Raw genomic sequence first — 19732 nt, forward strand, 5'->3', positions numbered from 1 at the left:
TATAATAATAAATATAGACTAGATCCTAGATCTAAATCTAAGTAAATAATATTTTAAATTAAATTATAAGGATTAGTTTAGACTTTCACTTTAGTGGGACAAAATAGTCCTAAGCTAAGAGTTGTTAATTTGAATTAATTAGTGGAAAAAATGCTGAATTAAGTTAAATATATACTTTAAAGATATAAGTTTATTAGTTAATAGCTTTTTTAATGAATTTGGTTTGATTTTAATACAACAAAACGAACAATTTAACTCATCTCTGATAACAGTAAACAGGGAGCAGCCATCTTGCCAAGAGCGCGTTACTCTTTATTATTACTCTTTATGTATTGGCGTATGTCCAGGATAAAAATCTAAACCGTTTGACCAATCTTCATAAAACTTGGCGTAAATGTTCCTTTGGTACTAACTGGGACCGTGACTAATGTATAGTAGCCCTAAAAGAAACTAAAGACCCTCAACAAAAAAGTTGCCAAATTCTATGAAAGTAATAGTATTTCATGGATCTAGGCCATGTCTACCATGTTAAGATCGATAGGTCCATAGGATCTAGATTTAATTTTTAAAACTACACTTTGCACAGATAGTTTTTTACTTTGATACATGAAAATACAAAATATAGTCTATTGATTTCATTATTTAATAAAATTAACCTTCAAATTTGTGTTTCACTAGCATTTTTACATAAATTCGTTCCTTATATCAGCGAATTTAGAATTCCTGACGTACATTCTTTCATTATCTCACTATTTCTTTATTATCTAGGTCTAAAACTCTAATTCAACTCTAAGATGATAGAAATTCTCTTCGCAAAGATAGTTTTATACTTTAACACATGAACATACTAATTAAAGTCCATTTATTTCATATTTCAATTAAATTGACATTCAAATTTTTCATACATTCGTTTTTTCGTTCGCTATAGACTCTAGCTGCGAAGCCGTGTTTTTGTCATACATTTTAATAGTTCCATTCATGAGTCGCGTACATTTAACTAAAAAGGTCACTTATGCGCAGAGCGAAGCCTCCACGCACGCGCAGAACGAACTCTATCCAAGCCAATATTTACTCTAGATTAGTCTAGATCAGTGATGCCCGAAATACGGCCCGCGGGCCAGATCCGGCCAGCGACATGGTTCTAAACGGCCCGCCAAAACGTCGGCACAAAGTGCAAAAAAAAAATACCCCCCCCCCCCATCTAATTTTAAAAAAAAAGGTTGAAAAATATATATCTTTACCTACGTTAGGGCCCTCAATGTTTCTCTAATGGATTGGTACCATGGCCTTTAACTTTTGTGCGTTTATAAAATGGGACTCTGAATGTAGAATCTACCAGGAAAAGTGAACGGATCTTTACTTTTGCCAACATATTTGTTTCATCAAGGAAGTGTGGCTGTTAAAAAAAAACAAAGAAATATAAAGACGGTATTATAAAACAAATATGACGACATTCTTGGTTTGAGCCGCAAATAAAAGATTCTTAAACTATGTCTAGAGAAGTGAGGCAAGAAAATGAGTCGGTTGTAAAGCTACATACAGTGTAGCTCATATTTTAAGTAGAGAAAAGCAGACATTTTCTGACCCATTATAAAAAAAGTTAAATTTCAAATATTCTTTTGATTAATGAAATACTGGATCCACGGGTTTCAAATCAAATAGTTTCAGATCCTTTTCATTTGGTTTTTGCACCTTTTCGTTCACGTGGCCCGCGTCACGAGTGTCGGAAATCAAATTGACCCTCAGGTCGAAATAGGTTGGGCATCACTGGTCTCTAGATCTAAATAAAGTCTATTCATTTCATATTTTAATTAAATATATGTAGGCCTACTAGCAAATGTTTTTATTTGAAAAAATGGATTTAGGTTGATTAGCTATTTTGATAGCTCCATTCATACTATTTTTACATTCACACATTCCTCATTCGCTTTACTTATAACATTATTATTTCGTTTAGAGAAGGTTCGCACTATTAGTGACAAGACTAACTCGGATGTTGACATGAGAGAAAGAACGATTTCCGCCCAAGTGAGAGCTGATGTAAAGATGCTGTGCTCAAGACGTTGTTCTACATGTATTTGTAATGTCCTGTAAATAAACGTCTATGTCTCGTTGAGTTTGCCTCCCTTCAGTTATTACATTGGTTTCAGAAGTGGGATCATAGGCGACTCAATGAGAAGAGGTAGGATTCAATCACAATGGCATCTTTGAAACAACTAGATCAACTCTTAGTTAAAGAGCTTAGGCAGGAACTTCGTTACAGACGTCTGAAGCTTGGTGGTACCAAGGAGGTGCTTACAGCTCGTCTCCGGCAAGCCCTAATTGATGAAGACGAAGATCCGGAGACCTACCTATTTGAAATTGAACCGGAGATTTATGAGCTTATTGGCAAGATACATGAAGGTATTGGTGCAATATGTGAACAAATTAACAGTATGGGGAACAAGGTAGATAAAATGGTGTCTTAAGCGAAAGAAGGAGTAGACTGCACGAACAGTGGTGACGGAGACGCTGGGGATTGGAGCGCCGTCTGTGTTGTGGGCAAGTCTTGTGGTTGTGACTTTCAAGACGAGAAACGTGACAACGATTGCTGTGTTGATCTCAACGAGATGTACCGAATCGAACGGAAAGAGACAAATGAAGAAAATGAAGTCTGTTATGTGCCTGAAGCGTTTGTTCCTTTTGGACCTGTTACCAGTATCTCAATGAGCCGGACAGATCAAGACAACGTTGGGTCTGCTTCCAAGCCTGTTGCTGTGGACTTTAAAGACCTCTGCCTATCTGCCGGTGCTCACGAGGTAAATTCGAAGCTCGAGAATTGCATCCAGAAGTTAAGCATGAACTGTACGTGCGGCGCATCACACAGAGAATTTAGATGCCAAGAAAACCACCAACAAAGTATGTGTACTGCCATCATCATCGACATTGGCATAGACTAATGTCAATCATCCCAGGCTAAATCTGAGCTGGCAAGAGGAAGACATCTTCAACTTGAACTTGAAAAGACCTATCTGCTGGACGTGAAACTGTTAGCTGCGGGTGACTGCGGCGCATTGAACTTCGTTTGCAACTTGGCTGCATGTGAACCTGAAACTTTCTTGAGAGGCGTCTGTCGAGAGGGTCTGCTGAAGCACAGTGTCGAGCCACGGCTGTGTTGAAGAAAACAGTGCTCGACACTATCTCTTTGTGTGTTGAAAGGCCACGTCATCGTCTCAACAACAACCTGGTCAACTGGAGAAAGAGAAAGCGGCGGCCGAAGAAAAGTGTGCTGATGGCTTGGTGGGGAACACGCTTCCTGACGTCTGTGACTCCCACCGATCGACCTCCAAATGAACTGTCAAACCTCTACTGCACTGTTTCTTTTCGGGACGAAAAGTGCTAAGAAGGGGGCGATGTTATAACCCTGCCATGCACGCCGCCATCCAAAATAGTGCAGAAGGTTTGCACTATTAGTGACAAGACTAAGTCGGATGTTGACATGAGAGAGAGAACGATTTCCGCCCAAGTGAGAGCTGATGTAAGATGCTGTGCTCAAGACATGTTGTTCTACATGTATTTGTGATGTACTGTAAATAAACGTCTATGTCTCGTTGAGTTTGCCTCCCTTCAGTTATTACAATATTTAAATGAAATGCTATAAGAACTCGGTGTATCAATGTCTATGAACCCTCAACTTTTTCTTATTAAAAAAAGAGACTTTTATTTTAAAAAAAAAGACTTTTTTTTTCAACCCCAGTAAAGGGAAAAACTGCTATTTGTTTTGTGTAGTATGTGTGTCATTCTGCCCGTCATATTTTTATTATACACGTTTTGAACGACCAGGCAGCCGTCCTACTAGATCTAGAATAATCTAGATTTTTTAGACTAGATCTACTTCTATTTTCAAAATAAATTCATTATATATTCTATATTTAGAATTTGTAGGTCTAGTTTAGAATTATAAAGACTAGATCAAGATCTAGGCCTATAATTTCAGTTACTAGATCTAAAAGTGAGCAGGTCAGGCTGGCGCTGAGTGAGAAAGACCTATTCTTACTGCTCAACATTAAATTCTATAACAGTAGGCAGATGTTAGCACTACTGGGTTTGCTCAATCTGTGACACTTCAGTCTACGACCAAGGGGCTAGAGTCGCCTAAGTAACCAGACATACTAACCTAAACTAAATGAAAACAAGAGAACGAAACTTTAGTTTAGGATGAATAAACAAAACAAAACTTTATTTACATAAAAATAAATCAATGATAAAATATAATATATACACTATCTTATCTTATCTTATATAATACAGACGTTACTTCAAAAAAGAAGATGATTACGTCCTACGCGTCATGCATTTAGTCATGCATATTAACCAATGACTTAAATTCTGCCAAGTCACTGGTTTTTCTGGCTAGCTCAGGCAACCCATTCCATGCTCTAATAGCACTAGGGAAGAAGGAGTATTTGTACAAATTTGTCCTAGCATATGGGATGAGGAATGTGCCTTTATCTTTGTGTCTTTCAGAGTATTTTATTAAATTTTGTTTTTGTATTTGAAGATTATGGTTCAGTGTTTTATGTATTATTGCTACTTTACTTTTGAGCCTTCTGTCCTGAAGGCTTTCTAAATTTAGTGATTTTACTAAAGGTGTTGCTCTAGTCAAATGTGAATATTCGTTTGTTATGAATCGCACTGCTCTATTTTGTGTCTGTTCTAGTTTCTTAATGTTTTCTTGAGTTGAGGGGTCCCAAACAGAGGATGCATATTCTATTATTGGCCTAACCAAGGTTAAATAACATTTTAGTTTTATGTTCTTATTTGATTTATAGAAATTTCTTTTAATAAATCCTAATGCTTTGTTTGATTTTTTTGTAGTTTCATCAATATGTGGATTCCATGACAGTTTTTCATTTATTATAACACCTAGGTATTTTGCGTTTTTAGTCTGTGTTACTGGTTTGCCATGAATAAGATAAGTGGAATTAATTTGTTTTAGTTTTTTTGTTACTCTTAACAACTGACATTTTTCTGGGTGGAAAGACATGCTCCAATTTGATTCCCATTTCTGTAATTCATCTAATTCTCTTTGTAAAATATCTGTGTCTTGTGTTGTTTTTATTGTTCTATATATTATGCAATCGTCTGCAAATAATCTGACTTTTGTTCCTGAAGTAATGCAATTTGGTAAATCATTTATGTAAATTAAAAATAGTAGTGGACCCAAGACTGTTCCTTGAGGTACACCTGAGTTTACTGTTATCGGTGTTGATTTAGAGCCATTTATTATTACAGTTTGTTCTCTCCCTATCAGAAAGTCTTTAATCCACTGATGCAGTGGACCATTAATGCCGAAATATTTTAATTTTTTAAGCAAACTATGGTGGTGAACTTTGTCAAAAGCCTTAGAAAAATCTAGTAAGATAGCATCTATTTGTTCACTATTATCTAAACCTTTTGAAAAATCATCAATTAGTCCTATTAGTTGTGTTTCACATGATCTATATTTCCTAAAGCCATGTTGGTATGGTGTGAGGACATTATGTTTGTCTAAGTGGTTTATGATGTTGCTACATATTATGTGTTCTAGGATTTTACATGTGATGCTGGTAAGTGATACTGGTCTGTAGTTTCCTGGGTCAGATTTTTCTCCTTTTTTAAATAGGGGGGTGACATTAGCTTCTTTCCAGTCCTTTGGTACTCTGCCCTGGTTAAGTGAAGCCTGAAAGAGTATTTTGAACACTGGGGCTAGCTCATTACTTAGTTCTTTGAGTAATCTAGCTGGAATACCATCAGGTCCAGAAGCTTTATTTGGTTTGGTGTTGGCTAATAGTTTTTGAATTCCATTTTCTTGTACTACTATATCTTCTATGTTGTCTACTTGGTTCAAATTCAGTAATATGTCTTTGTCTCCTGGGGCTGAGAATGCTGATGCAAAGTATTTGTTTAGAATGTTTGCTTTAGTTTCATTATCATTATGTATTATGTTATGTTCATCTTTTAATGGCGCTATGCCTGTTGTTTCCATTTTTTTAGACTTAATGTATGACCATAGGTTTTTGTTGTTGTCTTTAGATATTACATTGTTTATGTATTCACTCTGCAGCTGTCTGCTTACTTTTTGTGTTAAGTGTTTAATTTTCATATACTTTTTGTAAACTCTTTCTGCATTAGTTTCTTTAAATTTTCTATATAGGTTTTCCTTCTGTTTACAAAGCTTCTTTAGTCTATTATTAAACCAGCATTTATTTATTTTGTTTGATGTGTATTTAGTTGGTATTTGATTTTCTATAATGCTTTTAAGATGGTTTTTAATGAAATTCCAGAGGTCATCGACTGGTTGGTTAATGTCTTTTTCTAATAAGAATGTTTGTTGAAAGTTTAATGCAGCTTGGTGTAGTTGTGTTAGGTTACATTTATTCCAGAGTAAGATTTTTCTTTTGGGTTTTATATTGGCTACTGCTTTTATCTGACTGTGTATTTTTATTATCTCATGGTCTGATAGACCAGGGATAATATCATAATCAACTACTAATCCAGGTCTGTTGGTTAAGAAGAGATCTAATGTGTTGTTTAATCTAGTTGGCTTTTTAATGATTTGATCTAAACTTAGGTTGTGTAAAGTTTCTATGAAAAGCTCATTTATGTCCTTAAGGTTTTGGTGTTTATCTATGGTTAGTGTTTTCCAATTTATATCAGGTAGGTTGAAATCACCCATAATCCAAAAAACTGCATTTTTATTTGTTTCTTTAAGTGTCGTAATCTGATTACATAGTTCCTGCATGTATTCTAAACTAGAATTTGGTGGTCTGTAAATGCTGCCTATTATTAGGGATGTTGAGGTGGTATTAATTTTACAAAATGTTGATTCTATATTTTTTGAGTTAGGTAAGGTAATTTCTTCTGCTATAAGAGTGTTTTTTATTGCTAAAAGAACTCCTCCATGATTATCAGCCCTATCTTTTCTAAAAATTTCATAATTACTATTGAAAATTTCGGCATTATAAATTTCAGGATGTAGCCATGTTTCTGTGCCTGCAATTATGTCTGGTTTCTCACATTCTAATAAAATTTCTAAATCTGCTGTTTTGTTCCTAATGCTTTGAAAATTTATTATTAAGGTTTTAAGGTATTTTGGTGTTACTTCTTTAGTAGGTTTGTTTAGTGAGGCTGTTGTATTAATTTTAGTAGATTTAGGTTTAACAGGAGTGGATCTGGCTAGTGGTTGGTGAGTTTGGTTTGGGATGGTGTTTAGGATGTTGTATGGGTTAGAAGTGTCTGCATCAAAGGAATCAAACAGTCCTGATGTAAACTGAGGTAACCCACACGGTACACAGTGCCATGATGCATCTTTGTTGCCTAAGGCATAATACACAGGTGTATTCATATGGAGACATGATGCATGGTACCATTCATCGCAGGTGTCACATTGAATGGCTTTCTGTTTCATGGTGCATACTTTTTTGCAGATGTTGCATCTATCTTTAGATCTAGGCCCTGGATTTGACTCTACATCTCCTGCTATTAATATTAACAGTGATAGGTATTTATTTCTGCTGTGTCTGATTGAGAACTTCCATTTGTGATGGGTAATCTTCTTTAGTGTTATGGATGTGTATGTTAGGTTATTTTTTAAGTTGCTTTGATCTAAAGTGTGATGATTGATTATGACTGTTGTTTCTTTTTTAAGTTTAGTGTTGACTAAGGTAGATCTGGTTCTGTGTTCAGCTAGTATGTATTTAGTAATTATTAGGATAAATAGCCAGAGCAATTTCATGATGACTGTTGTTGATTTTAGTTTTTAAAGGGGTCTAGTCTAAATCTAGTTTAAGGTTTACAATGCCTAATTTATGTCTAAATCTAAATTGAAAGCTAATTTACAATGACAAATCAAATGAAATGGTTTATTAAATTCAAAATATGGACCTAGACTAGATCTAATTCTAGATCAATATATTTATGTGTATAATTAACTATATAGAATATTACTATTAGTTATTATTAGTAGTATTAGTAGATGATTAGTAGATCTAAAGCCTTAATTAAAGTCTAAGTCTAACACTAAAACTAGACTAGACTGACTTGACTAGATCTAGATATAGGTCCAGACTCTAGATCTAGAATCTAGTCCTAAGGGCTAAGCTAAGAGTTGTTAATTTGAATTAATTAGTGGAAAAAAATGCTGAATTAAGTTAAATATATAATTTAAAGATATTAGTTTATTAGTTAAATAGCTTTTTTAATGAATTTGGTTTGATTTAATACAACAAAACGAAAAATTTAACTCATCTCTTATAACAGTAAACAGGGAGCAGCCATCTTGCCAAGAGCGCGTAACTCTATCTAACTTGACTAACCACTACTACTGAACCCAGCAACTAACTAAAACCCTCTAAATCTACACCACCACTACAAACACTAACAAACTAACCAAACCAACTATCTAACTTCAATCTAACTAAATCACTACAACTACTACACTAGACCTAGATCTACACAAACACACTACAATAAACTAGTCTAGATCTCTACAATATTCTACTACTATAACCAACCATAACACTAAAACAAGAACACCTTAGCCTTGGTACCTTACTATTAGTATTCACTAATAACAGAAACAGACTATAACTAAGGCAGCACTACACTACAGAAACAAAATAACACTAATCTAGATCTACAACAGAGTAGGCCTAATATCAGTTATAATAGCACAGCAGAGTTATAGCAGCATGTATTCCAGCAGCTATATTCAGCAGTTAAAAGCAGCAGTAACAATAGCCTGCAATACATACGCATAAATTCATATATTCTATTAGGTCTCTCCACTCGCGCCTGCCTGACCTGCTCACATAAATCTAGACTTAAAGTGTAGATTATGATTTCCAAATGTGTAGATCTCGACACATGATGGGATGAGCTCTTGAACTGAAGCACTTGTCCTACTTCTATTCATCACTTCAATTTCTTTAGTTGTTAGATCACTTTTAAAAGTTGTTACATTCTGCTTTGTTAGCTTTTAATTAGAATAGATTTTTGCAAAATTTCTGTAAGAAGTTTTACTTATGACCTCTGAGGGGTTTTTATCATCACATTTATATATACGGAAGAACAATATGAATATGTTAATATTTATTTCTCTCGTCCATGTGATCCTCTTGGGTCCTTTTATTATCATTATCATATTATATAACATGGAACAAAAAAAAAAGAAATAAAAACAATATCGATTTGGAAAAAAAAGTTAGAGAAATCAAAGGATAAATAAGTTATGAAAGATTACTTGTCCGTGAGTTTGAGCCTTGATTGAGATAAAATTGTATGACTTTTAGTTGTTTTTTTCCCTTTCAGTTCAGCAGTTAGAAGTACCAGCTACTGAAACTGACACCAATATAAGTGGTTTAAAAGCAAGAACTAATTACACAATCACAGTTTCATCGGTCTTTGTTAATAATATGGAGCTTAAATCTGATCCTATTTTAACTTCAACAACTTCTTTTGGTAAGTTTACATTATTTTTTCCCCTCATTGTGTAGAGCAGTGATATTCAACGGTGTCGCTATCGCCCCCTGGGGGGCGTTTTCGTGAAATTGGAGGGCGCTGGGAGCCAAAGGGGTGGTCGGGGGCGCTGGACACAATTGGGGGGAGGGGTATGGGAGCGCTGGGCATTAAGGGTAAAAGAAGAAACTAAAGGTGCACAGAAAAAAAACAAAAAAATTCTTTAAAACTAAAGCTGGCAAGCTAAGTATAGACAAATTATATTTAGCTTGCTTCTAATTTAAGAACAGAAATATCTTTAGAAATTGAGTTTGGGAATCCCATTTTCTATTTTTAAATTATTACTATGTTGCTGTAATCGAAGTGTATCTATTGTCCTTAGATCTTGCGCGCATAAACGTTTATGATTTGATAAACAAACTAGGTAATACGCCTTTTAGATTATAGTTTATTTTATCTATGTGAGCAGGTCAGGAGGCGCTGGAGACCTTTTTCTGCTCAGCATTAATTTATTAGCAGTAGGCAGGTGGTAAGCTCTACTGGGTGGGCCCAATCTGTGCACCTCGGTCTGCGACCAAGGGGCTTGAGTCGCCTAAGCAACCAGACAGCACAATTAAACTAAACTAATCTAGCTAACTAAACCAAACTAAAAGGACAAACAAAATTTATAAACAAACTTATATACACCAAAAATGATACTTTATTTACACCAAAAATGATACCTTATTTACACAAGAAATAAATGAGTCATAAACATATATGCACCCAGAAATAGACCAAGCAACTAAACTAAAACAACTAAATGAACTAAAACAAACTAAACAACAACCCGTCCCTACTATATCAAAGCACTCTAGCAAGTTTAAGAGCAGTGCAGGCGACTTGCTACACAGTTGTTTAAGCAGACAGTTTGGCAGGAATTATAGCCTGCAATTACAAAAATAAACAAATATAAGACATAAGAAAAATAAAAAAAACTAGACCTCGTCTAGCGCATACACATACCTATATGCATGAGGTAAATACACTGGTCACAGACAAAAAAAAGAGCTCGACATGGTTCCGGACCTAGCTATAACTGGTAAGCGCAAACAATCGGAGAGCATGACGTCACGCTAATTTTCTAAAACTAAACTGGACTACCAATATTCCAAATTTGTACCTAGCCGTACACAACAATAAAATCTAGCAACTTATTGACCAAATGGACTGTACAACATTATACATCAAAGTAAACTGCAGAAAAAAAGAGAATCTTAAAAATTAAATTTTGCCAAAATACAAAAAGGAAGGTAAAAGTTATTTCGATTTAAACTTCGATAAACAAAATATACAAAGTTATAGACCTACACTTAAACTGAAATTAAAAAATAACTACCAATCCAACATATGCGCTAAAGACGAAAATAAGTAAAACTAATCAGGGACAAAAAATAGGAAAATGTGTCTACAACTCTAACACTAGTTAACAATTTTGCTCAATCGGGTAAAACACAAAATAACAGAAAAAACTATAAATAGCAGAAGGTTATAAATAGCGGAAATTACAATGTACTCAGCCCTGACCTATACAAACTGAAAAGACACTAAATTACATACATCCTGGCACTAGCCTATATAGATTACAGAAATTAAAAAAAAACAGACAAAATTAGATAAAAATAGATGATAAAAATAGATCTATGAGCGCCAGCTCACATCTACATATGTTAATTTATTGATGTGTAAATGTTAATTTAAAAAAAAAAAGTTGAAGTTAACATTCAAACAGACTAATTTAACTTTTTTTAAACGAAAAACATTTACAAAGTGTTGTTATGAAAACTCGCTTGTATGTGAATGAGTATCTCAATTTTTTTTTAGTAAATTGCCTGTAGATACAATGTATTCCAAAGCTCTACTTTGAATGACGGCATTTTCAGATGAGGTTATAAAACAAGTCAGCTTCACGAACAAATAGCAATATCCAAAAATAATTTAAGAATATTCATAAACAATTATGAAAATCTACAATTCAAACAATATTAAAAAACAAAAAAACGGCAAAGCAGAATATGTTTTAGTGATCGCTTAGAAAAATACATAGTTTTTTTTTAAGTCTTATGATATTGTTTGAAAATTGTATAAAACTCAAATTATTATTTTTTTAAACATGTTACACAAAAATACTTTTTTTTTGTAAGTGAGAAATATTATTTCAAAATTGTCTAGTTATTTAGCTTATGACTACATATTGGGAACCATCAGTGGTTGAACGCTACAATGCCTCATAAGTAATATAGAATAAAGAACAGATCTATCCACTATTCACATTATGAGTTATGATAGACAGGCAACATCTTAAGAAACGTTTAGCCTACAATTTCATTTCTAATTGAATCTTTTTATAAAAATTGTGAATAAAATACAAACCCATGCCAATACAAATCGCATCTTTCAACAGTTTTGTGAAACAAATGATAAGTAACATGTTAACTGAGGTTTGTTGCATTTCGAAAGGTGTTTGTTATTGCTCATTTCTTTAAGCTCTTATATACAATTTTGAAAAAAAATATTTGAGAAACAGTAAGATTCAACGTTGGCGATGACTGGCTAAAAATTGTTTGACAAGGTGTGCATCTAACGCAAATGAATGAAACTTTCATTGATTAAATCATTTTCTCTTTTATGGAGATATAAAATCTATTTTAAAAAGTTTTACAATCTCACATAACTTGTTGGTTGACAAATGAATTACTGCCTAAGGACATTGATATCTATATCAATTCACATAACAACGCTCTATCAAGAAATGATGATTCGCTTATGTTAATAAATAAAAAAAATAATAAAGGTAAAGGACAATTATTAAACATCTGTTACTGATGTTCAAACTGAGTTGCAGGGGAAAAAATAGATTTACAAAATTATGTCTTCAGTAAAAAGAATGTTAACATATGAGGCACAATAGAGATATGGCTGCACTTAAATGTTTCAGTAAAATTCCAAAACTGTGGTCGAAAATGCAATTATTTTTTAGCTTTTCCATCAACATACATGGCTAACCTAGATTTAGTGCGTAACAAACTTAGTGGATAAGTAAAGAAATAGACTTGATGTAGCGACTAGATGAGACCTTATTTGGCTAATTTAAGGCTTGAAATTTCTAATATTGTCAGACTGCAGGAGACACAAGATTCCCATTAGCTTAATTTCATTTTGTAGTGAATTCAGCAATAATAATGTTTGTATTAAAAATAAAAATAAAATTACAATTTAACTTACAAATATTAGGCCCTGTTATTCAATAATTTAACAAGATTACTAAGAGAGTTTATGTTATCACACAAACTCAGAGGCGGCCCCCGTCGAATCCCTGTCGGATCCGCCTATTAGCAAGGAGTATTCAAGACGTGATTATATTTTAATTGTCAAAAGTAATAATGTTTAAAATATTTATTTAACGTTGTAAATTTTATTTTGTCTTACATGTTTCGGATGTTCTTTCAAAATTAAAGATAATTAACTTCCTTGTCCAAACCTCCCGCTGGACGACGGGGGATGGCAGCGAGCTGGGTTTGAACCCGGAACCTTCGAGATAATCAGTCCAGCAAGCTAACCGCACTACCAGGCATTGCTGTTAACTTAATAACGAACTGGTTACAAACTAATAGCCTATTATTGATAAAGAGATATATTACACATTACGGCATGACATCTACCGGATATGTACAATATGTCAGACGAGCGATTTTAGCTAATCTTTAAGCATTGATTTGTAATAGAAAAAAAGAAGAAGGAAAGAATAGATATCTTGCTTTCTTCGATGTCTCAGCACAGTTAACAATCGAGCTATTGGCATTTTCATTTAAATGGAACTACCTACCTAAACTAAACTTTTGATTTAGCACTCTTAAGATCTATATCTACTAGATCTAGATGTAAAATGTAAATTTTGAATAATTTAGATGTAATTATATTTATGAAAATAAAAAGCCTAGATAAATCTATCAATAGACTGAATGCAACATTAAATTTAAAAATAGTAAATTAGTTTTAGTATATTAGGATATAGCATTGCAATATTGATCTAGACGTTTGGAAATCAAAATCTACACTTTAAGTCTAGAAATTGAAATTCTATATCTTGATCTAGTCTATATCAATTTAACTAGACCTAGAATGATTGTAATTAGAATATAAATATAGATCTAGTTTAAAAAATCTAGATAAGATCATAATCTAGCTATTATGTCTGTTTTTTTTAAAACGATTCAGATAACGATTTTGAATAAACATTACTATACCAAGTTGATTTAGAATTTCATTTAAAGAATTGATTACATATGACGTCAAATGAAAATAAATCCACTACGTCACAAGGCCTAGTTAGACTAAAAACTGGCTTCATCAATACGAGCCAGTTATTGAGTGTTCATAGACATTGGTACACAGAGTGAGTTCTTTTAGCATTTCATTTCAAGAATTAATTCCATATGACGTCAAAGGAAAAAAATCCACTACGTCACAAGGCCTAGTTAGACTAAAAAATGCCTTTATCAATACGAGCCAGTTATCGAGGAATCACAGACATTGGTGCACCGAGTTTTTTAGCATTACATTTAAAGAATCCATTCAAATGACGTCAAAAGAAAAAAAACTCAATTACGTCACATTGGCCTAGTACCAAAAAATGTCTTTATTAACACGAGATATTTAACGACATTGGTGCACTCAGTTCTAATAGAATTTATTTAAAGAGAATTAAAGCCGCAATTTTTGTGCGTTTTGTCTGTCAGTCTGTCCGTCATGTTAATATAAAAAAAAAAAAAAAATAAAAGCTATTGAAAATTTGATTAACCTTTAATTTTTGTTTCGAAACATCGCAATAGTTTTAAGTATGAACGCTATAGATTTAAGTATATATAATAGATTGTTCCGGATGTTTGTATAAATAGTAAGTGAAAAAGAGAATTCCAGATAAATGCAATACCGTAAATTAAGTTTTTGGGATGGTCTTGTATACAAATTAGATGTACCACAGCCTTGTGGAGAGATTTTTATGCTTTACTTTGGTGTTTGGAAGTTGTTTTCCTTAAAAATCGGAACATAGAATTAACGATAATTAGATTTTGTAACGTTTTAGCTAGAAAATTTAATGTACTGTAAGAGAGAAGTAATATTTTACATAAAAATAGAGATAAAATATTTTTCATAAAATATCTGGAACAACATTTTTTCGTAAATGCGAAGAATATTTGTTTTATTAATTAGAAGAGGGATTTCAAAAGTTATTTTGGCGTTAGTAGATTTTTCATATAAAATTCGGAAAATTTTTCGCGTAATGTAGGTTGATTTCTTTTCAAAACAAAATCCGGAACATTCTTTTGTTATGTTTCAGCAAGAAAATTAAATGTAAAATAAGTCTAAAAAGTGATTTTCAATTATCGTTTTTAGTAAATTAATTTCCTTTTTTAAAATCCTGAACAACCTTTTGTCGAAATTTTTGAAATTTGTTTTAAGATGAAAATACGGAACAATTTGATATCGATAATTAAACTATAGTAACGTATTGTCAAAGAATAAAAGTGTTCATATTAGTCAATTATGCGATTTCAAACAATCACGTGACATAACTCATTTTTTATAAAACAATATCCGGAACATTTTTACAGTTAATTTTACAGTCAGTATAGAGATTTTGATTTAGCATTTATATGCTATTTACATAAAAAAAACGGAACAACATATTATTGAGAATGTGTTTTTACAACGTTTAAGCATGGAAATTAAATGTAATAGAAGAGCAAACAAACATTCGTTGGCATTGACTAGTTTTGCACAACAACATCCGGAACAATCTATTATAGATACTTAAAACTATTGAGATGTTACAGGAGGAACATTAAAGGGTAAATTAGATTTTCAATAGCTTATATAGTTATTGTTTTTTTATTTAAACGTGACGGACAGACCGACCGACCGACAAAACGCACAAAAATAAGCCTCTTTTATTCCGATGGTGGCATTAAATACAAAACTAAATAAAATCTGATTATTTTTAAATTTTGAGGGAACTGGTAGTACCATGTCTTGCAGATGCTTGTCACGCTGCTGCACGAAAGTCGCTGCATAAAAAGTCCATTTAAAAAAATGTGCTTGATATTTACATACAAAGTGCATTCTTAGCCTTTGTAAACAAACATAAATGTTTTCTTTTAATTTTAGCAGACCGTTGACCAGAAAAAAACACCATTAACTAATATTTATATTTGTTGTGAACATTTCTAATACATTTTATAAATATATTTGACTTAGTGATACTGAAAATACACGTGTAAGTGGCTTTCTTTGTTAACATATTGTAAAATTGCCTCCCTTACATTTACGTAATTGTTTTAGAATTTGTGTATTTTTATGAAAAAATCGCTTGCATAATTAATTTTATAAATTAAACGGTTTGCTTTTAGAAAACCAAAAGTAGCCGTTGCACATAAACTTTTCAAACCTCATTTCTTTTATGCATTTATTTGTTGCCCCGAGTAGTGCAACATCATCAGCAAAATCCAAGTCCGTCAATCGGAGTTGTTCACGCAATGGAATACCAAAGGCAGTCTGTTTGATTGCTCTCCTCATAATGTAGTCGATGGCTAGGAGGAAAAGGAAGGGAGATAAGATGCACCCCTGTCTCACACCTGTCTCAATGGTAAAAAACTCTGTTGTTCCCTATTCTGTTTTAATGCAGCAACTAGACTGACTGTAAAGGTGTCGTAGGATCTGGACGAATTTTTCTGGGAAGCCGTATTCTCTAACTATTTTCCATAGTGATTCTCGGTGGATACTATCAAACGCATTTTTTAAGTCCACGAAAGTGATCGTTAGCCGTTGTTGGTACTCAAGACTTTGTTCTATGATATTTTGTAGAACAAAAATCTGCTCTGCACATGATCTGCCTCTTCGGAAACCTGCTTGTTCTTCTCTGAGCCTTTCTTCTACAGACTGTTGAAGCCGTCTCAACAAAACAGTGCTGAAAACTTTGCCCGGGACAAAGAGGAGAGTAATGCCCCTCCAGTTGTTGCAGTCTGCCAAGTTGCCCTTTTTTTTGGAAGCTTTACAATCACTCCCTTTCGCCAACAGAGATTTTAGAGATCAGTCATTCTGTTAACAATGCACTGTCCCCCATATTTTAGCATTTCTGCTGATATCATGTCTAGCCCTGGTGCTTTGTTATTCTTTAGCACTGCAATTGCCATGGTAACCTCCTCAGCAGTTATTGGGTCTGTCTGGCCCTTGAGATCATTGTCCGGAGAGGGGTCCTTGAATGTGTAAGTTAGGTTTGGCAACGGTTGGTTAAGGGTCTCTTTAAAGTGCTCTACCCATCTTGCATCCTTCTTTCGTTAACAAAGTTTTGCCTTGCTTGTCTTTTATAAGGTGCCCCATGTCCACTCTTTGCTCCAGTGAGATCTCGGACAATACGATGGAGAGTTTTTGTGTCATTTCTGCTTGCAGCTGCTTGTGCGTCTTGTCCCTTCTGCTCAATCCAGTCCCGTTTATCTCGCCGACAGCTTCTCTTTACTTTCAGATCTGCTTCCCTTTACTTTCAGATCTGCTTCCCTCTAGGCTTCTTCCGCTAGGCTGCGATCCTGTGTTTCATTTTTCTGATCTCGTCTACGTTTGGCCTCTTTTCTCTCATCGATCAATTTCCATGTTCTGTCTTTACGAGACAGAAGACAGATTGTTTTTTTTTAGCGTCTCCCAAAAGGGGAATAGACGCTATTATATTTGTGTGGTCTGTCTGTCCGTCACGTTTAGATCTCGTAAACTAGAAGATATTGAAAACCCGCCATCATAATATTTAAGACCTTGCAATGTTCTGATGCAACGGCTACTTTTTAGCGGCCCCCGAAAGGGGAAAAGACGCTATTAGTTTTGTGTGAAATGTCTGTCCATCCGTCCGTCCCGTTTAGATCTCGTAAACTAGAAAAGATAGTGAAAATCCGACATCATAATATTTTAGTCCATTCAAAGTTCTGATGCAACGGCTACTTTTTTCTTTTCTAAAAGCGAAAAATCTAATTGTTTAAAATACTTATACAAGCATTTTTTTCATAAAAATACACCACTTTTACAACTATTCACTATTAATAATAACAAACACTGGAGGCTCTTTAGTAGGGAGGCTCGATATTTACCCTATTTTTAACACATTAATGCAAATGGTTTTAGACTTTTTGTTAAAAAAATATTTTTTTTACATTTGTATTGCTGCGTTATGGAGGTTCTGTCCTACTAACTACTACATTTACCCAAAAATAATGTTTACTATTTTTTAAGAGAAAAAAATCTATTTAATATGCATATAAGTTGGACATAATCTAAAACAGCAATTAATAAGTAGGTTTCATTTTATCTCATGAACTGCAGTGCTACACCATAACAATAGAACACTTAACTAAAGGATTTTTTTAGGGCCCCCGAAAGGGGAAAAGACGCTATTAGTTTTGTGTGAAATGTCTGTACGTCCGTCCCATTTAGATCTCGTAAACTAGAAAAGATAGTAAAAATCCGACATCACAATATTTTAGACCAGGGGTGGGCAAATTACGGCCCGCGGGCCACATGCGGCCCGCCGGAGTGTTTTATGCGGCCCGCCGACACCTACAGAAATCAGTTTTGCCCTGTCTCATTGTTAAAAGTTTCAAGTAAACGAAGATTATGCTTATTGGCTATACATCAATACACTCTATTCAAGACACAATCTCTGAGTGTTGGGTAGACTTGGAACAAGATGGCAAGTGTAACAACTGATGGAGCTCGATCTTTGACTGTGAAAAATAGTGTTTTTTATTTAATAAAAAATATCCCAACCATAAACTCTAAACAGGAAAGTTTGCACAAAGCTGCATAAAATTTCAACATTACAATTGCTAATTGAATGTAGTAAAGAAGCTTAATAGAGCTAAGGATCGTAACTACGGATAGTTCCGATTTATGAACGAAATAAATTATATGTATCCGCTAGCTTAGCATGGGCAAGGCAAATGAGAAGAATATGAATTCTTAAGATAGAAATTGTTGTTACTTGAAGGACATTGACTCTGGCTTTGTTACCAATATTTCTAATGAAGAGTGGAAAAAAGATTTGATATTTTTTATGAACTCTAATGCAATTGATTGCTTGCATGTGAAATGTAAATGTGTGTTAAATCTTTTCAAACAAGGTTTCCCATTTTTACATGCAAGCAAAAGAAAATAATTTGTGTCATTTTCCTTTGCTGAAAGGTGAAACTATTTCTAGTGAAATGATTAAAAGTACAACACTAGATTCCATAATAGTGCAATTTGTAAAAGCAAATTTTAAGACGTCAAGAGCCTTGTTCAATACCATCAGCTCACCTTAAGCGCAGAAGCTGATTCAGCTCCAGATGATATAGCTCAAAGCAAAGAGAAGTTCCAGTCAGTACTTAGACGGGAGTCTTATTGATGCCAGAAGCTGTATTTCCACACTTTAAAAAAAAACTTTGCTGCTGTTCATACTATTTGGGTACACATATATCTGTTCTTCTTGCTCTTCTTCGTTCTCATTTTACATGTTGGAGGGTTCAGATCAGTAATCCTATATCTGAGATGAACCGCACATTGGCTTCCAGATCAGGCAGTTCTCCGGATAGTCTTTGGAGGGCTCTGGGGCCAGAGTCTTGTTCAGGCCTCTTGATTTTGTATACACCATTAAATGACATGGCCAGCATTCTCTGATGATACTCCACAAGAGCAGGTTTCACTCGTCCCGACATTTAACTTCCGGAAGGTAAATTGTCTCATTCAGTGAGCAAGTATTTTTTTTTTTTTTTTTTTTTTGTGGAAAATAAATAAGTATAATCACTGGTCAATGTTGACTGACTGTAATTTGACAGCAGTCACAAGGGCAACAGCTAGTCATATAGTTTAACAGTTCCGTAACATTATGCACGAGTGTAAAAAATAAAAAATTGCACATTAAGTACAACTGTATATTTGTGAGGATATTGTGATTTAAATCGTAAAATTGGTTTCAAACATTGCTATTTTTTGTTGTATTTTTTCAACGTGGAGTGTGGGTAAAAAAAGAAAGAAACGTGTTAGCTAGCGTATCTTTCTAAGTTATATATATGTGTGCGGCCTGCCATTCCGAATTTTTTTTAATGCGGCCCTCGATACAAAAAGGTTGCCCACCCCTGTTTTAGACCATTCAAAGTTCTGATGCAACGGCTACTTTTTTCTGAAAGCGAAAAATCTA

General features: G+C 33.9%; 1 protein-coding gene across 1 annotated transcript in view; it reads left to right on the top strand.

Annotated features, from left to right (window-relative positions):
- LOC106078483 (laminin subunit alpha-3-like) overlaps positions 1 to 19732 on the top strand; it is a 100010-nt gene that overhangs the window by 50857 nt on the left and 29421 nt on the right. Inside the window, exon 4 of the mRNA XM_056041038.1 lies at positions 9331 to 9480. Coding sequence (XP_055897013.1) covers positions 9331 to 9480 — 150 coding nt within the window. The remainder of the gene's footprint in view (positions 1 to 9330; positions 9481 to 19732) is intronic.

The sequence above is a fragment of the Biomphalaria glabrata genome, chromosome 9 (assembly GCF_947242115.1).
Source record: "Biomphalaria glabrata chromosome 9, xgBioGlab47.1, whole genome shotgun sequence".
Taxonomy (NCBI): domain Eukaryota; kingdom Metazoa; phylum Mollusca; class Gastropoda; family Planorbidae; genus Biomphalaria; species Biomphalaria glabrata.